Source organism: Geotrypetes seraphini, chromosome 8 (genome assembly GCF_902459505.1).
Source record: "Geotrypetes seraphini chromosome 8, aGeoSer1.1, whole genome shotgun sequence".
NCBI lineage: Eukaryota > Metazoa > Chordata > Amphibia > Gymnophiona > Dermophiidae > Geotrypetes > Geotrypetes seraphini.
The window spans coordinates 84741953-84762715 of NC_047091.1; the positions used below are offsets into that span (position 1 = coordinate 84741953).

The following is a 20763-nucleotide window of genomic DNA, read 5'->3' on the forward strand; positions in this document are numbered from 1 at the left end:
TGCTGCTGCTAAAGTGAGTAATTGCTAGGTATCTGCATATATTTCCCTTTGAATATTTTTGTTAACCTTTATAACATCTTTGAGTCCATAGAAATACGATGTTTACGTCCTTTACTTTTTAAGAAAAAACAGGAATTCCAGGTCAAATTCATGACGTACAGCTGATAGAAATTGGAAATAAAGGTAGAGTCTAGTGCTGACGACGGAACAACGTAAAACCAGGATCTTACAGTATTGAGATCCTGGTACAGAGACCAGACGACTGACGACTTTGATTTGCCGGAATAGAAACAGAAATACATTTCCTTATGTACTGTGCAAAAGCCAAAGGCAGAAGCGGTGCAAGTTTCGCAAAACTGGTACAGAAAATTCGATTTCCTACAAAAGGAGCATCCAGAAAAAAATGTATAAAGCCTCCGGGACACAGAAGAAACGACAACTCTTGCAGCAAAATACTATTGTACTTCTCTGACCTTATATTGGAAAAAAAAATATCGGCAGAGCCCTTGAATTTTTTGCAATTTTTAACGTTACTACCATCCCCATCCCACCCCCAGTTCCAAATACACACTTAACCACCCAGGTTCAAATTGCCATACCAATAAAGTTTCCTTTGATTGATTACAGCACAAACAGGAAGTAGTGGTTGTAGCAGACCAATCAAAGAATTACATTGTCAAGAGAAACGCCAATGAGAAACTACTGAGCAGCAGTCTGTCAGTTCCAAGGTTAGCCAATGGGCTGGGAGCTGAGCGTGGGGGTAGGGGAAAGCTCGGCCTGTGTGCAGTTGTCACCTTTCAGTCTAGAAAAGAAGAATCACCACACCTGGTAAAGTAGGGGGTGAGCCATACCACAACTAAACAGAGGGGAGAGAGGAGACACACACTTCACACCGTGGAAAAAAAGCAGGCGAAAGGCCCTTATGTAACCAGAGAGACTCGTACTATACTTTGGTAGAGAGAGAAGAAAAGCTACCTGCTAAATAACCAGGGAGGGAAAATACATCACCGCACTGTGACAGAGAGAAATACCCAGGGAAAAAAGAAACAACATCACGACCTGCTAGAACGAAGACAGTGAGGGGCAGCCACTACAGTACTGTTCAACAGGAAGAGAAAACAATGCATGCTGCAGCCTGAAAGAAAAACGAGACACCACAGTTTGGACTGGAAAGGTAAGGTGCTGTAGGGGAGAATGAAATGACACACAGGTAAGAGAAAAATAAGAGTACATTATATTGATTGAGGCAGTATAAAACACTCATAAGACAAAGACACAGGTAGAGATGGGAGTGAGACATCCATGCCATTGGTGATGGGGAGTCTGTGATAATGAGCATGGACACATAATAGGTGACAGATGGCAATCATATTGGGTATCCAGGTGATAGTAAAGGAAAGAAAGATGAAGCAATAGGCTAATGAAGGAAGACATTGTGCTGATAGTAATTGTGCTTTTATGTTCTGACAGCCAGGATCTCAGTGAATTTTCTCCATTTCTCTGGAGAGGAGCTGGGACTTGAGCTCTGTTGGCTCTGGATACAGATCCTTGCCATGTCTGTGCTAACACCACTGCAAATTAAGGAAGCGAACGCCCATCTGGAGGCACTCCATCGGCATGTGGGAGAACTGGAGGCACGTCTGGAGGCGGCGGAGACCACAGTTAGAGAGCAGGCAGAGAGCCTAATCCGAAAGGATGAACAACTTCATATAGCAGTGCGAGAGATCACAGAGAGCAAGGACAGGTCAGTACTTTAGTGTCCTGCAGTAGGAAGATATCAAGATGGAGTGTTGTTAATGCAACTTGAAAAATATAGTGAGCACAACATTGATTTAACATGTTTAACTTACAAATTAATACATGTTAAGTCTTTGGCATGTATTAAAGTTTTAATGTATGTTTTAAAAAAAACCAAAACAAAAAACCAAGTGAAAAACTCAACAAGTGAAACAAACAGAAAAAAAGTCAAAAGTTGGGAAAAAAGGCCAGTCAACCCAAAACCAAATTGAAAATGTTTGCCTTATGGCATGATTCGATTAACTATGTACCTTTTACAAGTACATCAAAGCCATGTATATAATTGTTAAAGTATAATAAAACACACCAACAGGATAAGATATACAAGGTAAAACTAATACAAAATATTCCTAGCAAAATCATAATTTGATATAAAACCCTTCAGATATTAGTTTTTTTATGTGCACTCTTCTCCTCCGCCTCCTCAATCTTTATGCAGCCTCTTCCCTATCTCTTTTCCACCTGGATCTCATCAGGAAAGGACTTGCACTTTTTCAGTAGTAGCTCAATGTGAGTTACATTCAGGTACAAATGGTAATTTTCTGACTTTGGAGGACTTACAGTTAAGGGCTCCTTTTACAAAGCTGGGGTAGTGAGACCCTCCACAGAAAATGCAACACAGCCCACAGGCATTGAATAATAATAACTTTATTTCTTCTATACCGCCATAATTTTACGACTTCTAGGCGGTTCACAGTGGGCTGCATCACATTTGCTGCGTGGGACTCACTAACCACAGCTATGTAAAAGGGGGCCCTAAGTTTGTACCTGAGGCAATGGCAACTGTCCAAAATCACAAGGAGCCACGGTGAGATTTTATTGTTCCTGTTCTCAGCCCACTACTTCTTCCCATCCAACTGTCATTAGGAAAAGACAATGTCTCTTCTTACTCATTCCATCCAGTTTCTGTCAGGCGAGTCAACTAGTATTTTCCCTGTTTGAAATGTACTGTACCCTTTTAAACCTGGATTTATATAGCATCTTTTTATCTATGCAGAACTGCAGTGTGCCTTCCAGATCAACACTTCAGGCACCTACCTGCACCACTTCTGTGTGAAAGGGTTGATAACATGTTTCTAGCATCAAGAAACTGCTTCAGAGCATGCAGTGAATTGAGATAAGAAAGAATACTGTTAGGCTGTACAACATGAAACATCAACCTTAGACATTTGTACAAACCTGGGTTTCACAAGTTGAAATTCCAGTGACACCAACTGAGCTGCCCTTTCTTAGGTAAAAGAGCTGTGGACAAAGGAGATAACCTGACTTTTTTATTTACTGTTTATTATTAAGAACATAAGCATTGCCTCTGCTAGGTCAGACCAAGGGTCCATCGTGCCCAGCAGTCTGCTCCCGCGGCGGCCCCCCAGGTCCATGACCTGTAAGTACTCCTTTACCCAAGACGTTTATTCCCTATTCATTTAATATCCGATATTGTAGCCCTCTGTCTATACCCTGCAATCCCCTTTTCCTTCAGGAAGTCATCCAATCCCTTTTTGAAACCCAATATTGTACTCTGTCCTATCACCTCCCTTGGAAGCGCATTCCAGGTGTCCACCACCCTCTGAGTGAAGAAGAACTTCCTAGCATCCGTTTTGAATCTGTCTCCTTTCAATTTTTCTGGATGTCCTCTTGTTTTTGATGTCCCCGCTAATCTGAAGAATCTGTCTCTCTCCACCTTCTCTATGCCTTTCATGATTTTATAAGTCTCTATCATGTCCCCTCTAAGTCTCCACTTTTCCAGGGTAAAGAGCCCCAGCTTCTCCAGCCGTTCAGTATATGAGAGGTTTTCCATGCCCTTTATCATCCTCGTTGCTCTTCTCTGGACCCTCTCGAGTATCGCCATATCCTTCTTAAGGTACGGCACCAGTACTGGACGCAGTACTCCAGATGTGGTCGCACCATCGCTCGATACAGCGGCAGGATAACTTGCTTCGTTCTGGTAGTGATACCTTTTTTGATAATGCCCAACTTTCTGTTCACGTTCTTTGAGGCCGCTGCACCTTGTGCCGCCGGCTTCATTGTTTTATCCACTAATACCCCCAAATCTTTTTCTAGGTTGCCTTCCCCCAGTACCCTCCCTCCCATCGTGTAGCTGTACATTGGGTTCCCCTTCCCTATGTGCAAGACTTTACATTTCTCTACATTGAAGCTCATCTGCCATTTATTTGCCCACTCACTCAGTTTGTTCAGGTCTCTTTATAGTTCTTTGCATTCCTTAACAGCTCTGACCCTACTGGAGAGTTTTGTGTCGTCCGCAAATTTTATGAGTTCGCACTTCGTCCCTGTATCAAGGTCATTAATGAATATATTGAAAGCAGCGGTCCCAGCACTGACCCCTCTGGGACACCACTCGTGACCCCTTTTCAGTCAGAGTAGTGTCCCTTTACTCCTACCCTAAGAAACAAGATGGGGGAATTGGAAGATATGGCACAAAAAGATAACCTTGACATTATCGGCGTCACAGAAACGTGGTGGAACGATGAAAATGCGTGGGACACTGTGCTACCGGGATAAAAGCTATACCGCAGAGACAGAGTAGGTCAATAAGGTGGGGGTATTGCCCTATACATCAAAGAAGGAATTGAGTCTACTGGAGAGAAAACGCCAGAAACAAAAAATAAGGTAGAAACATAGAAACATAGAAATAGACGGCAGATAAGGCCCACGGCCCATCTAGTCTGTCCACCTTAATGTCCCTCCCCTACCTTTGCCCTGTGAATAGATCCCATGTGCTGATCCCATTTGGCCTTAAAATCAGGCACGCTGCTGGCCTCAATCACCTGTAGTGGAAGACTATTCCAGCGATCAACCACTCTTTCAGTGAAAAAGAATTTCCTGGTGTCACCTCGTAGTTTCCTGCCCCTGATTTTCAACGGATGCCCTCTTGTTGTCATGGGACCCTTGAAAAAGAAGATATCTTCCTCCGCCTCGATGCGGCCCGTAAGATACTTGAACGTCTCGATCATGTCCCCCCTCTCTCTGCGCTCCTCGAGCGAGTATAGCTGTAATTTGTCAAGCCGTTTTTCGTATGGTAGATCCTTGAGTCCTGAGACCATCCGGGTGGCCATTCTTTGCACCGAGTCTCTACTGGCCAAACTTCTGGGGACAAAAGGAACGGAAATGAATATCAGCATCTACTACCGACCCCCAGGGCAGTCCGAAGAAATTGATGGAGAGATGACGGATGAGATTAAATGCAATTGCAAGGGAGGCAGCACAGTTATCATGGGTGACTTCAATTATCCGGGCATAGACCAGAACCTAGGCACCTCCGGCTGCAGTAGGGAGACCAAGTTCCTGGATGCCGGACGGAAATTACGTGGAAGCAGATTCCGATAAAGCCGAACTACTGAATAAATACTTCTGCTCAGTCTTCAACTGCGAGGCACAGGGACATGGTCCACAGTTGAAGGCAAAGCAAAGCGCGGAAGACCCGTTTCAGAATTTTGAATTCACACCAAGTGACGTTTACAGCGAACTGACAAGACTCAAGGTGAACAAAGCCATGGGACCGGACAATTTGCACCCAAGAATGCTCAGAGAGTTCCTGGCGGAACCGTTGGCCTTGCTCTTCAATCTCTCCCTAAGTAAGGGGAAAGTTCCCTTGGACTGGAAAACAGCTAACGTTCCTCTGCATAAAAAGGGTTGCAGGGCAGAGGCTGCAAATTATAGACAGGTGAGTCTCACATCAATAGTGTGTAAGCTCATGGAAACACTAATTAAACGTAAATTAGACACGATCTTGAATGAGGGGAATCGATGGGATCCCAGCCAACATGGATTCACCAAGGGTAGGTCCTGCCAATCCAACCTCATCAGCTTCTTTGACTGGGTAACAAGAAAGCTGGACCTGGGAGAGTCTTTGGACGTCGTGTACCTGGACTTCAGCAAAGCTTTTGACAGCGTCCCACACCGCAGGCTGCTGAGCAAGATGAAATCGATGGGGTTAGGAGAGACACTACATGGGTCAATGATTGGCTAAGTGGCAGACTTTTTTTTTTTTTTTTTTTTAAGATGGCGCCGGGTTAGGTTGCTATTGTGGTACCTCCCGCCGTTTTTCTTTGTTTGTGTTATGTTTTTGATGGTTTCTTTTATTTAATTTGGTTTTCTTATCTGCATTTATACATTTATACTCCTGTAACATTCTTTTCTAATTTTTGTTGATCTTATTTTAAATTTGGAACCCGCTGTCTTTTCTTAATGGTTTGACACGCATTCAACAGTCGGGGTGGCCCTCTCCTGTGGTCGAGGTTGGAGGTTGGTGGCGACTGGGGTTTTGGTGGAGGGTCGTTCTCCGCAGCAACAGCAGGGACCGAGTGACTTCGGTCGCCTGAACCGTGGCGAGCTGGGGCTGAGACCCGAACACAGCGGTAGGCTGGGGCTGAACAGTTGTGTTGCCGCCGTCATCGTCCGCCGCCGTTGCCTATCTGCAAGCCACAACCAAGATCTCTTTGAAGCTCACCGGGAGTCACCTGCCAAGCTGCGGCAGCGGGGGCCTAGGAAGCGCTGGCTTCAGCGAACTGCCTGAGACAGGAAATGGCCGATCCCTTGGTCAGGGGAAGCTCCGCCTCACCCCCAATATCCGGATTCAACACCCCGTGGTCGGTGCAGTGTTTTTCGCCACCTCTGCCTATCTCCTGCGTACCTGGCTTCGGCGACGACGGTTTGATCATCGCTTGCCCGAAAAGCAGGGCAGGGGTCCCCTGTCAGCCTCAGCTACAGCGGCGCCTGCACACATCGACTATCATCTCCGGGCGGCTTTCCCGCAGAGGAGAAAATCCTGCATTCACCGTGAGCCTCATCTGGGGCAGCCTCCTTGGAGCGGCTGGGGCACGGACAGTGTGTCTGGGAATGAATACATGGATAGGAGACCATCGCAGGGGAGGAGACATAAGCATCCTGGGACTGTCAGCCAAGTCTCTTCCCTGAAGAAGCCCTTTCTGGGAACGTCAATCGCTCCTCCTAAACTTACTTGCTCCACTTCATCACTGACGCTGAAACCGTGGATTGAAGACAAAGTTTTATATTATTTTTCTTTCCAACTTATGATTTATCTTTAATCTTATCTATTGTTTTGCCTTTTGTCTTTGTTTTGTTCTATTTCTATCATTTAAATTTCTCCAGAATTCTACTGTTCAACGGTTCCCCCTTCTGCATCTATTCCTTTCTCTCCTCTCTTCTACCTTCCAAAGTATTTATATCAATGCTGTCTTGTTAAAATGTTTATTTTTATTTTTCATTTTTCCTCTATCTCTACTTTTCACTTCTCTATTACCCTCCAGGTACTTTAGTTAGATTGTGAGCCTTCGGGACAGTAAGGGAAATTTTCAAGTACCTTTCTTATTTCTAATTTTAATGTATATTTTCTGTAAACCGCTTAGAACCTAACGGATGTAGCGGTATATAAGAAATAAATTACATTACATTACATTACATTACTTCAGAGGGTGGTGGTTAACGGTACCCTCTCTAAAACATCGGAGGTGACCAGCGGAGTGCTGCAGGGCTCAGTCCTGGGTCCAATCCTTTTCAACATATTCATAGGGGATCTGACTCAAGGGCTTCAAGGTAAAATAACATTATTCGCCGATGACGCCAAACTATGTAATATAGTAAGTGAATGCAATTTACAGGATAATATGGTGCAGGACCTGCTTACATTGGAAAGTTGGTCCTCGACCTGACAGCTGGGCTTCAACGCTAAGAAATGTAAGGTCATGCACCTCGGAAGCGGAAATCCATGCAGAACTTACACCTTGAATGGAGAAACTTTAACTAGGACTTCAGCAGAACAAGATTTAGGAGTAATCATCAGCGCAGACATGAAAACTGCCCATCAAGTGGAGAAGGCTTCATCTAAGGCAAGGCAGATGATGGGTTGTATCAATAGAAGTTTTGTCAGCCAGAAGCCTGAGTCATAATGCCATTGTACCGAGCCATGGTGAGACCTCATCTGGAGTACTGTGTGCAGTTCTGGAGGCCACATTACCGTAAAGATGTGCTCAGAATTGGATCGGTTCAGCGAATGGCCACCAGGATAATCTCGGGGCTCAAGGGTCTCTCGTACGAAGAGAGACTGAACAAATTGCAGCTCTACACTCTCGAAGAACATAGGGAGAGGGGAGACATGATTGAGACATTTAAGTACATCAAGGGACATGTCGAGGTGGACGATAATATTTTCTTTTTCAAAGGACCATCGGCCACAAGAGGGCATCCGCTCAAACTCAGGGGCGGGAAATTTCATGGAGACACCAGGAAGTACTTCTTCACGGAAAGACTGATTGATCATTGGAACAAGCTGTGAAGGTGATCGAGGCCAGCAGCGTCCCAGACTTTAAGAATAAATGGGATACATATGTGGGATCCCTACGAGGGTCAAATTAAGGAATTGGGTCATTAGGGCATAGACTTTAGGGGGTGGGTCAGTAGAGTGGGCAGACTTGATGGGCTATAGCCCTTTTCTGCCATCATCTTTCTATGTTTCTATGCTTCCTGGAACAACTTGTCAAGGAAAATACGAGAGGAAATGCAATTCTGGACTGCAAGGACCAGTGCAAGCTGTAGACGTAGAAGAGACACTGGGAAACTGATCATAATATGATCTGCTTCGATCTGGACACGGGGGCAAAACATTGATCCAGAACGTCGACCACGGCACTGAACTTCTGAAAAGGGAATTACGAAGGGATGAGACTCATGGTGGGGAAGAAGATTAAGAAGAGGATAAGCACTGTAAGAACGCTAGAGCAAGCATGGTCCCTTTTCAAGGACACGATCACTGAGGCGCAAAATCTATATATACCACATATCACCAAGGGATCCAAGAGGAAAAAGAACAAGGAACTGGCGTGGCTCACGGTAGCGGTGAAGGAAGTGATCAGAGACAAGAAGACTTTGTTTAAGGAATGGAAAAGGTCAAAAACGGACAAAAACTGGAAAAAGCACAATCATCATCAAAGCAGGTGCCTTAAGGTGGTAAGAGGGGCCAAAAGAGATTACGAGGAAAAAATAGCCAAAGAGGCAAAAAACATCAAGCCATTTTTTTTATATATTAAGGGGAAACGACCCGTGAAGGAAGCGGTGGGGCTGTTGGATGACAAAGGAATAAAGGGAGTGCTAAAGGAAGACAAAGCCATCGCCGACAAACTGAACACATTTTTTGCATCTGTATTTACTGAAGAGGATATACACAACATACTGGAAGATGACAGGCTATATGCAGGAAACGAAGACGGGAAACTGACAGGATTAACGTTCAGTCTAGAAGAGGTATGCAGGCAGATTGATAGGCTTAAAAATGATTAATCTTCGGGACCGGATGGCATCCATCCGAGGGTAATCAAGGAACTGAAAGGGGCTATAGCTGAACTGCTTCAACTAATAGCCAATCTGTCGATCAATTTGGGAAGGTTCTGGAAGACTGGAAAGTGGCGAATTTCACGCCGATTTTCAAGAAAGGTTTAAGGAGAGATCCTGGAAACTACAGACCGGTGAGTCTAACCTTGGTACCGGAAAAGATGGTACAGGCGCTGATAAAGGTCTGCATCATTGATCACCTTGATGAGGACCAGCTAGCACAGCTTCAGAAAGGGAAGATCTTCCTTGACGAACTTGCTGCACTTCTTCGAGGGATTAAACAGGTAGCTATACAAGGGCAAGCTGGTCGACATTGTATATCTGGATTTTCAGAAGACGTTTGACAAGGTCCTGCATGAATGACTACTTTGAAAAATTGCGAGCCATGGACTCGAGGGTGAAATACTCATGTGGATTAAAAACTGGTTGGCGGATAGGAAACAGAGATTGGGGGTAAATGGACAATACTCGGACTGGAATAACGTCATGAGTGGAGTGCCGCAGGGTTCGGTGCTTGGACCCATGCTCTTCAACATATTTATAAACGACCTGGAAATTGGTATGACGAGAGAAGTGATTAAATTTGCAGACGATATGAAGTTATTCAGAGTGGTGAAGATGCAGAAGGATTGCAAAGACCTGCAACGTGACATAAACACGCTTGAGAAACGGGCCGCGACATAGCAAATGAGGTTTAACGTGGATAAGTGTAAGGTGATGCATGTTCGTAACAAAAATCTTATACACGAATACAGGATGTCTGGTGCGGTACTCGGAGAGACCTCCCAGGAAAGAGACCTGGGAGTACTGGTCGACAAGTCGATGAAGCCGTCCGTGCAATGCGTGGTGGCTGCGAAAAGGGCGAACAGAATGTTAGGAATGATCAAGAAGGGGATCACAAACAGTTCAGAGAAGGTTATCATGCTGCTGTACCAGGCCATGGTATGCCCTCACCTGGAACACTGCGTCCAGCACTGGTCATCGTACATGAAGAAGGACATGGTACTACTCGAAAGATCCAGAGAAGAGCAACTAAAATGGTTAAGGGGCTGGAGGAGTTGCCGTACAATGAGAGATTGGAGAAACTGGGCCTCTTCTCCCTTGAAAAGAGGAGACTGATAGGGGACATGATCAAAACATTCAAGATAATGAAGGGAATAGACTTAGTAGATAAAGACAGGTTATTCACCACTTCCAAGGTAGAGAGAACGAGAGAGCACTCTCTAAATTTAAAAGGGGATAGATTCTGTACAAACGTAAGGAAGTTCTTCTTCACCCTGAGAGTGGTGGAAAAGTGGAACGCTCTTCCGGAGGCTGTTATAGGAGAAAACACTCTCCAGCGATTCAAGATAAAGTTAGACAAGTTCCTGCTGAACCAGAACGTATGCAAGTAAAGCTAGGCTTAGGGCACTGGTCTTTGACCTAATGGACTGCTGGGCATGATGTACCACTGGTCTGACCTAGCAGCAGCAATTCTTATGTTCTTATATTTCCCGGTACCGAAGTCAGACTCACCGGTCTGTAGTTTCCTGGTTCTCCCCTCGAACCTTTCTTGAAGATCGGCATAACATTTGTCACTTTCCAGCCTTCCAGAATCCTTCCCGATTTGATCGACAGTTTGGCTATTAGTTGGAGCAGTTCAGCTATAGTCCCTTTCAGTTCCTTGATTACCCTCGAATGGATGCCATCCGGTCCTGGGGATTTATTGGTTTTAAGCCTGCATACCTCTACTAGACTGACCGTCAACCCTGTTGCATCAGACTAATGGGACAATAAACCCATCATCCTGTTTCCAACAGTGACCGATTCAGGTCACTTGAAAGTGCCTAGGCTACCTTAACAAGTAAATACATTCTTTGTTACTGTTTGAAGTAAGTACTGGCTAATAATTGTTCATGGACTTTTCCCACTAGAAATTTGTCTTTAAAATCTAGCTGTATTAAGTACCTGGACAAGATCCTTTATCAACAAATCCACAGTTAATTGTGCATGTACTGAAAAAAAAAATCTTTCTTCAGTTTATTTTAAAATTTGCAGCTACAGTTGGTTTCGTGGAGTGTTCCACCTTAGTACTATATCATAATATTCCCTGCGAACATGGGATTTAAAAAAGGCTTGGATAATTTCCTTAAATAGAAGTCCATAGGCCATTATTGAGATAGCTTGGGAAAATTCACTTCTTATTCAAGGATAAGCTGCATAAAATCTGTTTTACTACTTGGGATCTAGCTAGGTACTTGGGACCTGGGTTGGTTACTGTTGGAAACAGGATACTGGGCTTGATGGACCTTCCGTCTGTCCCAGTATGGCAATTTGTATGTTCTTATAATGTTATAAACCTTTAAAATATCACCTCTTTAATTTATGCTCCAATCTGAAGAGCTCTAACCTGTTCAGTTTTTCTTCCTGTTAGAGTTATGCTATATCCCTTATTATTGTAGCCATTCTCTAAACCTTTTCTAGGCATTTTGTACCCTTTTTGAAATGTGGTGACTAGAATAGAATCTAAGATATGGTTGCACCATAAATCCATACAGAGGCATGGAAGGGCATTTTCAAAAAGGATGTCTAAGTCCAATTTGGATGTTTCCCGCTAAATGTCCAAAGTTGGAAACATCAAAACATCAATTTTCGAAAGCCTAAGCACTAGACATCCAAAAATACTTTTTTATTTTAATACTTGGATGTCTAGGCCAACAAGATGTCCAACTGTTAGGACACCTAACTTTATACCCCATTTTTGACCAAAGAAACATCCACTTTAAAAACGTCCAAATCTAGACCATTTGTTTGTGGGAAAGGCCAGCATTGTGATGGACTGGACACAAAGACATGCCAACAGAGCAGTGGGACATCTTAAGAGAACACTGCTGTGAACTTTACATAAATAGTGCCAGAAGTACATCTCACCATATATCCCTTATAATTGATGGTGATCCCTCCAAAACTCCCCCAAACCTACTAGACCCCAAAACCTACTACCATCCCAAGAGCACCTATATGGCAGTAGAGTAGGGTTTTGGTGGGCTCATACTTTCCACCATAAATGTAATGGTTAGAGTGGGCCTGGGTCTTCCTCTCTGTGGTTCACTAGACTAGCCCATCCATCAGGTTACTTAAGAAAAAGGTTACTAGGCTTTCCCATACTAAGTGCTGCTGTTTAGAGACATGTACATACTATTTCATTCAGATATTTCAGGGGGGGGGGGGGATTAGTGAGCAGTGTGGGGGTCAACTGGTCAGTTTGTGTACCTTTGTGGCACTTAGATGCTTGTAAAACAAGTCTAGCTCCAGGATGACTTGGAAAAGGTTCGATTATCATCACAAGTTGTCCAAGTTAAGCATGTCCAAAGACTCTGGACACACAGCGGGAGAAACGTCTTGTTAGATATCTTGGAAACGGGTTTTGATTATCGGCACTTGGACATCCCGGCAATTAGGATGTCCAAGTGCTGATTTAGGTGGTATTTTGGACATTTTAGGCTTTTTGATTATGAGCCCCATGGTACTCAAACGGAATGATGTGTGCTGATATAAATTCTGCTTATGTTCTAGTAGTATTTTTTGAATTCAGATTGTTTAAAGGTTCCAAGGTTAAGCACACATGGATCTTTCAGTGCAGCAGTGTCTGACTGCACTTTTTAGAAATGCCCATTCTCACTATTACTTACAAAAGCAAACAGAACAGTCAATGAACTGTGACAAGGGAGAAAATTAACCCTGGCTTGGCAGCTTTGAAATTAAATTTATAAAGCAATCTAAGTGAATGACCTTAACACATAGCTGATTTTTCTTTATTGAAGAGAAATTGCTGAGCTGAAGGAGAAGCTCTCCAAGTCTGAAGAGACAATCCAGAAGTTGCTGACTCTGATTAAAGAGAAAGATGACCTGGTTTCACAGCTGAAACATCGAAGTCAGCTCCTTAGCAAAATCTGTCGTCGTCGCCCACTGCTGGACACTCTGCTATCGGACATGGCAGAAGGAGAGCAGCTCACAGCACTTCCAGGGACTGAACCCCACTTATCTTTCCCGGTTCATGAGGGGTTTATGCTGGAGACAAATGGCCTAGCCCAACCAGTCTACAACCAGCATGAATTTTCCCTCAGTGAGGATGAAATGGATGACCCTGAGCTGGAGAAGTCTCTCTTCGGCACCACTGTATGAGATGGACCACAGTAAAGAAGGGTTCATGTTCTGAAAAAATTTCTAAATTCTTGTACCTTCTCAGGCTTCTCTCGGATCCAAACCAGAAAGTCAAGGACAGGCTTAGGCTTTTCCTAGACTCGCAGAATAGACCCTTACTTAAAGGCTCGTTTTCCAGAGTGGTTTAGAAGGAGAAAATTAGAATCTCAATCTTCTGAAGCAGCTGAGAGATTCCTGGCTTTCCTGTGGAAGGTATACTTGCTAGAGCTCCAGATGGTGGGTCGCATGCACTGCTTATATACAAAGAGAACTTTGTCCCCATTTTGCTTTTAAACTAGCAACCACTCAAAAGTGCTTGGCCATTCTCTATAAAGAAGTAGCTGGTGCTGGAGATACCAACCCTCTCTTAGAAGGTTCTGCTTTACCTCCATGTGCCCTTAAAAATATATGAACAGCATTGTGGAGTATATATATAGCACCATCACTTTCCAAGGATCAGATCCATGGTCTCTGACCTGCTATGTTGAAATTCACTCCTTAGGATGTATGTTAGCATTGCATACCCTGGACAGGAAACTTTAAAGTAAGGTTACTGTTTCTGAAATGTCAGGACTTTCTTCTAGGTGCCTTGTATCCAGCTGACCTCTAACCCCTGCTGGATCTTGTCTTTTCTTTTTTGAAATGGTTTGGATGGTATTCACTTTGTGGGATTGGAAGGGTTCATCTTTATATGCACTATAACTCTCTTCATCCTCCAGACTCTCCCCACTGTTCTCTTAGCACACATACACACACCCATGGCTTAAGGTTTGTGTCTAGAGTAATGTGTATTCAGTTGCACTATCCCTGCTACCTTCATGTTCCCTATGCATGCTTGAGGCCTTCATCGGGACTGGATGTCCTGAGCTCTAGAAGCAAACTAATGGATGCCAAAGAAAATCCTTTCCTTGGCTTTCAGGGCTGTTTGATAATTTGTGAATACCTCATTTGACAAATCTTTAAATTTAAAGAGCAATAAAATGGGGAGGGAGAGGTTGGTTTGATGTGCTTCCAAGCACATCATACTGCATTATTCTAACATTATTCTAAGTGCTGTCACAGGGACAAGTCCAAAAAGAGAGAGAATGGGAACAACTACTGATTTTGGTGACTTGTTGGATATGGGTGAAGCGATCTGTCTGCTGAACCAGGCAATAGTCCATAGAACTGATAAATACTGTGATAAAAAGTACAAGATTCTTTTGTACTGTAGGCAATGACAAAGACTGTATCTACCTACTCTACAACACTATAGTTTATACCAAGCATCAGCACAGTGACATCAACAAAGGCAATAAATTACCACTAGTGCTCTGAGGATGGGTGAGCTCAGTCTAAAATGGAGTCAAATACAATTTAGAAGAAGATCAAAATATAACAGTGCCACATTGTAGGTGAATATGATAGACTGATGATAAACCAATACAATTTCTGATTGTTTTGTGAAGTATATATGATATCAATCACTTTCACCAAATGTCAAGATTTATTGCCCAGCATGGTATGTATGGACAGCCTGCCTCTTTCTTATTAGTTTTTTTTCTCAAAAGCTGCCACTTCAGACAGAAACTGGAAGAATTAAGGCACTATATGTAATGTGCCCTCTCCACCTGTGCTTAGACTCTTGAGTGCAAACCCCAGCTTTCTACCTTCAACACTACTACGATATTCTATTACAGCAGGTGATCAAAGCAGGGAGGAGACATTCTAGGAGAGAAATGGTTTGAGGACAAGGAAACTTGAGTCTTGCACAGGAACTGGACCCCAGGCCTGAAATCCAATCAAAAAGGATCAGGGCAATAGACAGAAGTGTCTACAGTCTTAGAAGTGTCCTTTAATTTTTGAATGAAGTAATAAAAATGAGATTTTTATAAGCTAGAAATTCAGCAGCTATTCTATTTCCTGATAGCAGTTAAGCAAAACACTAAATAAGGGAGTGATTTTCAGACTATATATTCTAAGTCATTGGTTCCTAAACCTCGTCTGGGGACTTTCAGCCAGTCAGGTTGATAGAGATTTGCAGGCACTGTATTTTTGGATGCAAATCTCTATCTCATACATATTCACTGCAAATATTCTGGAAACCTGATTGGACAGGTATCCCTTAAGGACTAGATTTTTGATCTGTTGCTCTAAAGTGGGAGGGGGAAGGGAAAATCTCAGGCCACATACCTCCTGGTCTTCCAAATGCTGGTTCACAAAATTATTTCAGATTCCTTCAAAACTCATAGACTTCCTTGCACACACGTGTCCATAAAAACCCTAGTCTGGCTAGTTCCAAGCACAAGCAGGTACTTGCAGAGAGCCTTAGACTGAACAAACAGTTCAGAAATGTCCCAGGATTGCAAAGTTTCCAAATTACTCAAGTCCAGGAGGGAGATATTAGGTTAGTCCTAGATTTCTGACAACTTTATACTGCTAAAGAGAGATTATGTTTTTACCATGATAATATCTTTTTCAGTAGATAGGGATGGTATGCTGAACCATCGTGGCATCGGTGCTCACCAGCATACTGCAGAAGATGTCAATCATGGATTTTCAAATCCTACTCCGCCATGGTTTCTGCTGACTCCTCCAGTTCGTACCAAAGATGAAGACAGCCCTACAAAAGACAGGAGAAAGAGAAATATAGGCAATTCTCTGAAACTAGATGTCTGGTCTGCTCAGATTAATTTAAAACAGTAATGTAGCTAAAACATTAGCAAGCCTCTGAGCCGAACAATGAATTCAAGAAAATACAAGTTAAACAAGAAACAAACATCCTAAACATTTATGGAGCGTAATCATTCTTTCCTTGTAATCCTACATACAATTCTCTTCCTAACACAATAGTCTGACTGACAGTAAAATCTTAGCTATGGAGCCGACTATTAAGCTTGAGTCAGAAAGCAGGCGCATAAGATAAATTGCTGGGCAGGAGGTTCAGCATACTATCTCTAACTACTGGAAAATATATTATCAAGGTAAGAACCTAATCTCTTTTTCCAGTGCAATAGGGATGGTATACTGAACCATAGGGATGTATCTAAGCAGTCCCCAAAATCTAGGGTGGGATAGATGAACCTGTTTATAGTACTGAGAACCCAAAAGCAGCATCCTGTGCTGCTATGTCCATCCTGTAGAATTTGGTGAAGTTATGAAGGGAGAACCCAGTTGCCGATCTCGGATGGAATTGTCCGTGCTTCCGCCCAAGAGGAGGCCACTCCTCTTGTCGAATGTGCCTTTATTGAGATAGACAGCTGTATGCCACAACCAATATATGTAAAGGATATAGTTATGAATCCATCTAGAGATGGTGGCCTTGGAAGCGTGTCTGCCTTGTCTTACCTGATTGGTTAACATGAAAACATGATCTGAGAGACGAAACTCAGTAGTCACCTCCAGGTAACACAATAGGACTCTCCTGATGTCCAAAGCCTATAAGGCCTTGTCTTTCTTCTTGGATCCTGTGGGATGAAATGCTGGCAACCTAACCTCTTGGTTGACATGAAATGCTGAAACAACTTTTGGTAAGGAGGGAACTGTATGCAAGATCACTCCCTCTTCCATGATACTCAGGAAAGGCTCTCTGCATGACAGTGCCTTCAATTCTGAGACTCTCCTGGCAGATGTAATTTCCACCAAGAAAACTGCTTTGAGCAATAGATCCATGAGGGAGGCTTCCTATAAGGGCTTATATAGAGCCCTGCTGAGTCTAAGACTACATTAAGATTCCAGGATGGAAACGAGTCTCGAATTGACGACTATAGTCTCAGGCACATTTCAAGAACCTGAAAATCAAAGTTAATGCTTTTCCCATGAAAATACAGTCCAAATTCTAGTTTCTCCATTACCCTCAAAGGTAATACGCTAAAGACAGTCAACTCAATTAAGATCTTAGGAGTGATTTTCAATCAAAAGCTGTCATTTCATGAGCATATTAACAGTGTTGTTAAATCTCTGTTTTTCTGATTACATCAAATATGCTCTGTTTTGAAATTCTTAGAACCTACATCTCTGAATATATTAATACATTTTTGGTGATCTCAAAAGTTGTTTACTGCAATGCCCTTTTCATAGGAATTGCAAAAAAAGAAATGACAACTTCAAATTATTCAAAATGTTTCAATAAAACTTATCATGAAAGCAAAAAAATTTGATCATGTCTCGCCGCTTCTCAAAGAAGCACATTGGCTTCCTGTTACTTACAGAATTTCCTATAAAACATGTCTATTAACCTTTAAATGCCTTCTTCTCAAAACCCAAGCTTTTATCGATAAGCTCTTAATTCCTTACGCCCCTACAAGAATCCTTAGGTCTACTGATCAGCGTTTACTTTCAGTTCCTTCTCTTAAGGTCATCAATACGCGTCGACAATATATCTTCTCTATAACAGCCCCGCAACTGTAGAACTCTCTTCCCATTCATCTAAGGGAAGAACGCATGCTAGAACGATTCAAGTGTAAGTTGAAAGGCTTTATTTTTAAAGATGCTTTCAATTGATAGTATTCTTGTCTTGATTCTTTCTCTAGGATCTGCCATGAGAATTTACTTTATTATTGTTACCCTTCCTTTTGTTCATCCCTTTTTGTCTTATTTTCTTCAAAATATTGTATTTCTTTCCCTCTTTTCTCCTTATGCGTAAGTCTGGTTTATGGTTAAATGTGGTATGTTTGTCCCCCTGAAAGCTGTATGAATTTTAGCTATGTACATCGCTTTAAAGTTTGATAAAGTGATTCATCAAATCCTAAATAAACTTGGAAAATGTCCGGATGGGTGCTAGCAAAGCCCTTTTCTCGGCCCCAGAAATATGAGAGCCCAGTTAGTTGAACTTTAAGGGATGCCAACTGCCAATCCCTTGTCAAGACCATCTTGAAGGAATGCCAATACTGACGAGATTGGGGCATTGCTGAGCTCTAATTTTTCTCTGCTGTACCAGCACTAAAAAATCTCCCATGCTATACGATGAAACTATTGTTGGCTTTTTCGCTCTAAGGAGAGTAGCAATGACAACTTCTGAATATTCTTTTTGGACTAGCACTGTGTGCTCAAGAGCCGAGCCATGCCATAAGACCAAAGCATCCCGAATCTTTTAGGGCAATCAGCCCCTGGAATCTGAGACTTTGCTCTTGTAGTACAAGATCTGCATACCATGGGTGCCTGGGCCAATCTTGTGCTACAAGAACTACTGTTCCTGGGTGATTTGATGTTCGGCAGATCACGAGAACATGTACAGTAGCCTAGTCTCTGGCCATGGTTGAACCATAGTGTCTAGCTCTGCACTTCCGGGTTCACATTTTCAGCTAAACAAACAAGTCACTTTTTTGTTCTTTACAGTCGCTATGAAGTCGTACATTAGATGATCCCATAGTCTCACAATGGCCTGGAACGCCTTCAGGGACAACAACCTCTCCCGGGTCTAATGTCCATCTAAGTTAATCCGCCTGAATATTGTCCACCCCAGCCTCGTGCATCGCAGAGATCATCTGCAGGTGTGTTTCTGCCCAACAGAACAATGTTTTTGCCTCCTGCCAGAGCAGAGCACTGTTGGTGACATTGTCAGAGAAAACTGCTTTGCCCTCTAGCAAAGACTGAAGTCGATGCAGTGCCAAATGGCTTGTAGTTTCAGCCTATCAATAAACCGCCGGAACACAGTTTTCAAGGCGCCATTCCTCTCTCCCCCGATTTTCCCCATAGGCTTTCACAGCCTATAATGACAGACCATGTGCTAGGGAAATGGTGCTGTAGCTTGCTTCACCTCTAAAGTGTAGCTGGATCTGGAGGGCTTCTCTGCCTCAAGCCACTGGTCAGCTGCCGTACCAAGATCTTCGAGCTGCCAGTCGGACCTTAGTTGAACTGATCCTCTACTCCCCAGGCTGTGACGCACAACACAGAAAAGTGAGGGAGGCCTAGTTGCAGCCAGCACCTTGAGTGCTCTGAATGACCGCTATTGCTGCCATACAGCTTGTGCTCAAGCTCCTGACCAAATCAAGGAAGCGAGCAAGAGCTGAGAGTCCAGAACACTGAGCTCCACAAATCTTCAGGTTGGCTGTACAGATCCCCAAAGGATACACCTGCCAGCTGCAAACTTACACATCTGCTCCCCTCCAAGCAGGCAAAGCAGTCCCTTAAAGCCATGCAAAAAATCCTTGAACAAGCTGAAAAACTGAAAAAGACAACGCAAAACAATAAAGAAATAAATGGAGCAGATTGGAGAGACACCTTCATACTAGCTTGAATAAGGAAGAACTGAAGGGGGCAGCAGAGCCTTGTGCTACCCGATTCAGGAAAAAAAATTTGATTCGATTCAGCCTATTGAATCGAATTTTCAATTCGATTTTCCTGCCCAATTAGGTGTTTTTTCAAAACATCCTGGTAGGTTTATTTTATAGCCTCTTCACCTCTTTTATAGACTCTTCACCCTCTCCTACCCACACTGGTGCTGTGGTGTAAACAAAATAAACAAACAAATAAGACTTTTCCCCTCTCTGTTAAATCATAGCTCATGTTCGCGGTCTAACACCAACTCTGGCAGGATACACATATCAAATCTGACATGTAATCACAAAACAGAAAATAAAATTATTTTTTATCCCTTTTGCTATCTGGTCATTATTCAAATCATGGTCCCAGGCTTTGGTTGACTTCTGATAACTTGCTTGTTAGGGACTCCTTCTTTCTCCATGCTAACCATCCATCTTCCATCTCTGTCCTCCCCTTCCATTTCCCTTCCTTCCCCCGGAGGTCTGGCATCTTTCTTTTTTTTCATCTCCATCCCCGCAGCTGCAGCGATGGGCCATCCCCAGATCCACCATCTCTCCTTTTCTCAACTACCCTTTCATCCAGCATTTCTCCCTCCTTCCCCACCACCCCAGGGTCAACCAGCTCTCTCTTTCCCTTCCCAACTACCCTCCTATCCAGTATCTCTATCCCCCCTCCCCCGGGCTAACTTAAAACAGCTCCAGGGGGCCCCATGGTCCAGGCATCTCTTCCCCTTCTGTCCCTCTCCCTCCATTCCCCTCACCTTCCCGGTCTTTCACTCTTCTTGTTCAGAGGGGCCCAAGCATGATAGTCATTCTCACAAGCTTCCAGCGCTGCCCTGAAGCTTTTCCTCTGTAGTTGGGCACACTGATGTCAAAGGGCCAAATCACTCACTGCTTTGGGACGTAAAGGTCAGAAAGCCTCTGCTTGCTGCACTTGAGTGACTTGGCAGCTTGGTTTTAGACAGCCCTCCTCTCTGCTCTTCAGCCTATTAGCTTTGACTTTGCACCCACGCTAGAGCCTACATTCGTCTGCACACCACCCCTTCCCTTTGATCGTGTCTACGCGCTTGTAGCCCCGGGCTCTAGCTTCCTTCGCGGCAGTGTAGGCGTTTCCTCGCATGCAGAAATGAGCAGAAGGAGTTCGGAGCTGAAGCTGCAGCTCATCCACAAGCGTATCGAG

At 43.5% G+C, this 20763-nt stretch overlaps 1 protein-coding gene across 2 annotated transcripts; it reads left to right on the top strand.

Moving 5' to 3' along the window:
* The first annotated feature begins 526 nt into the window (after positions 1-526).
* Positions 527-19681, top strand: VMAC (vimentin type intermediate filament associated coiled-coil protein). Of its 2 annotated transcripts, none has more exons than XM_033955731.1 (3): positions 527-1174; positions 1475-1744; positions 12963-19681. In XM_033955731.1, exons 2-3 carry the CDS (start codon positions 1554-1556, stop codon positions 13321-13323), a joined length of 552 nt encoding a protein of 183 aa, XP_033811622.1. In that variant the 5' UTR covers positions 527-1174; positions 1475-1553; the 3' UTR covers positions 13324-19681. The 2 variants fall into 2 exon arrangements, with proteins under 2 accessions (XP_033811622.1, XP_033811620.1); XM_033955729.1 differs by having other exon boundaries at positions 530-1174; positions 1471-1744.
* Positions 19682-20763: the final 1082 nt, after the last annotated feature.

Coding starts and splice junctions, on each gene's coding strand:
- VMAC (XM_033955729.1), top strand. CDS start 1,126: ATGCTGCAGCCTGAAAGAAAAACGAGACACCACAGTTTGGACTGGAAA. Junction 1,175..1,470: donor CCACAGTTTGGACTGGAAAG/GTAAGGTGCTGT, acceptor ATGTTCTGACAG/CCAGGATCTCAGTGAATTTT. Junction 1,745..12,962: donor ATCACAGAGAGCAAGGACAG/GTCAGTACTTTA, acceptor TCTTTATTGAAG/AGAAATTGCTGAGCTGAAGG.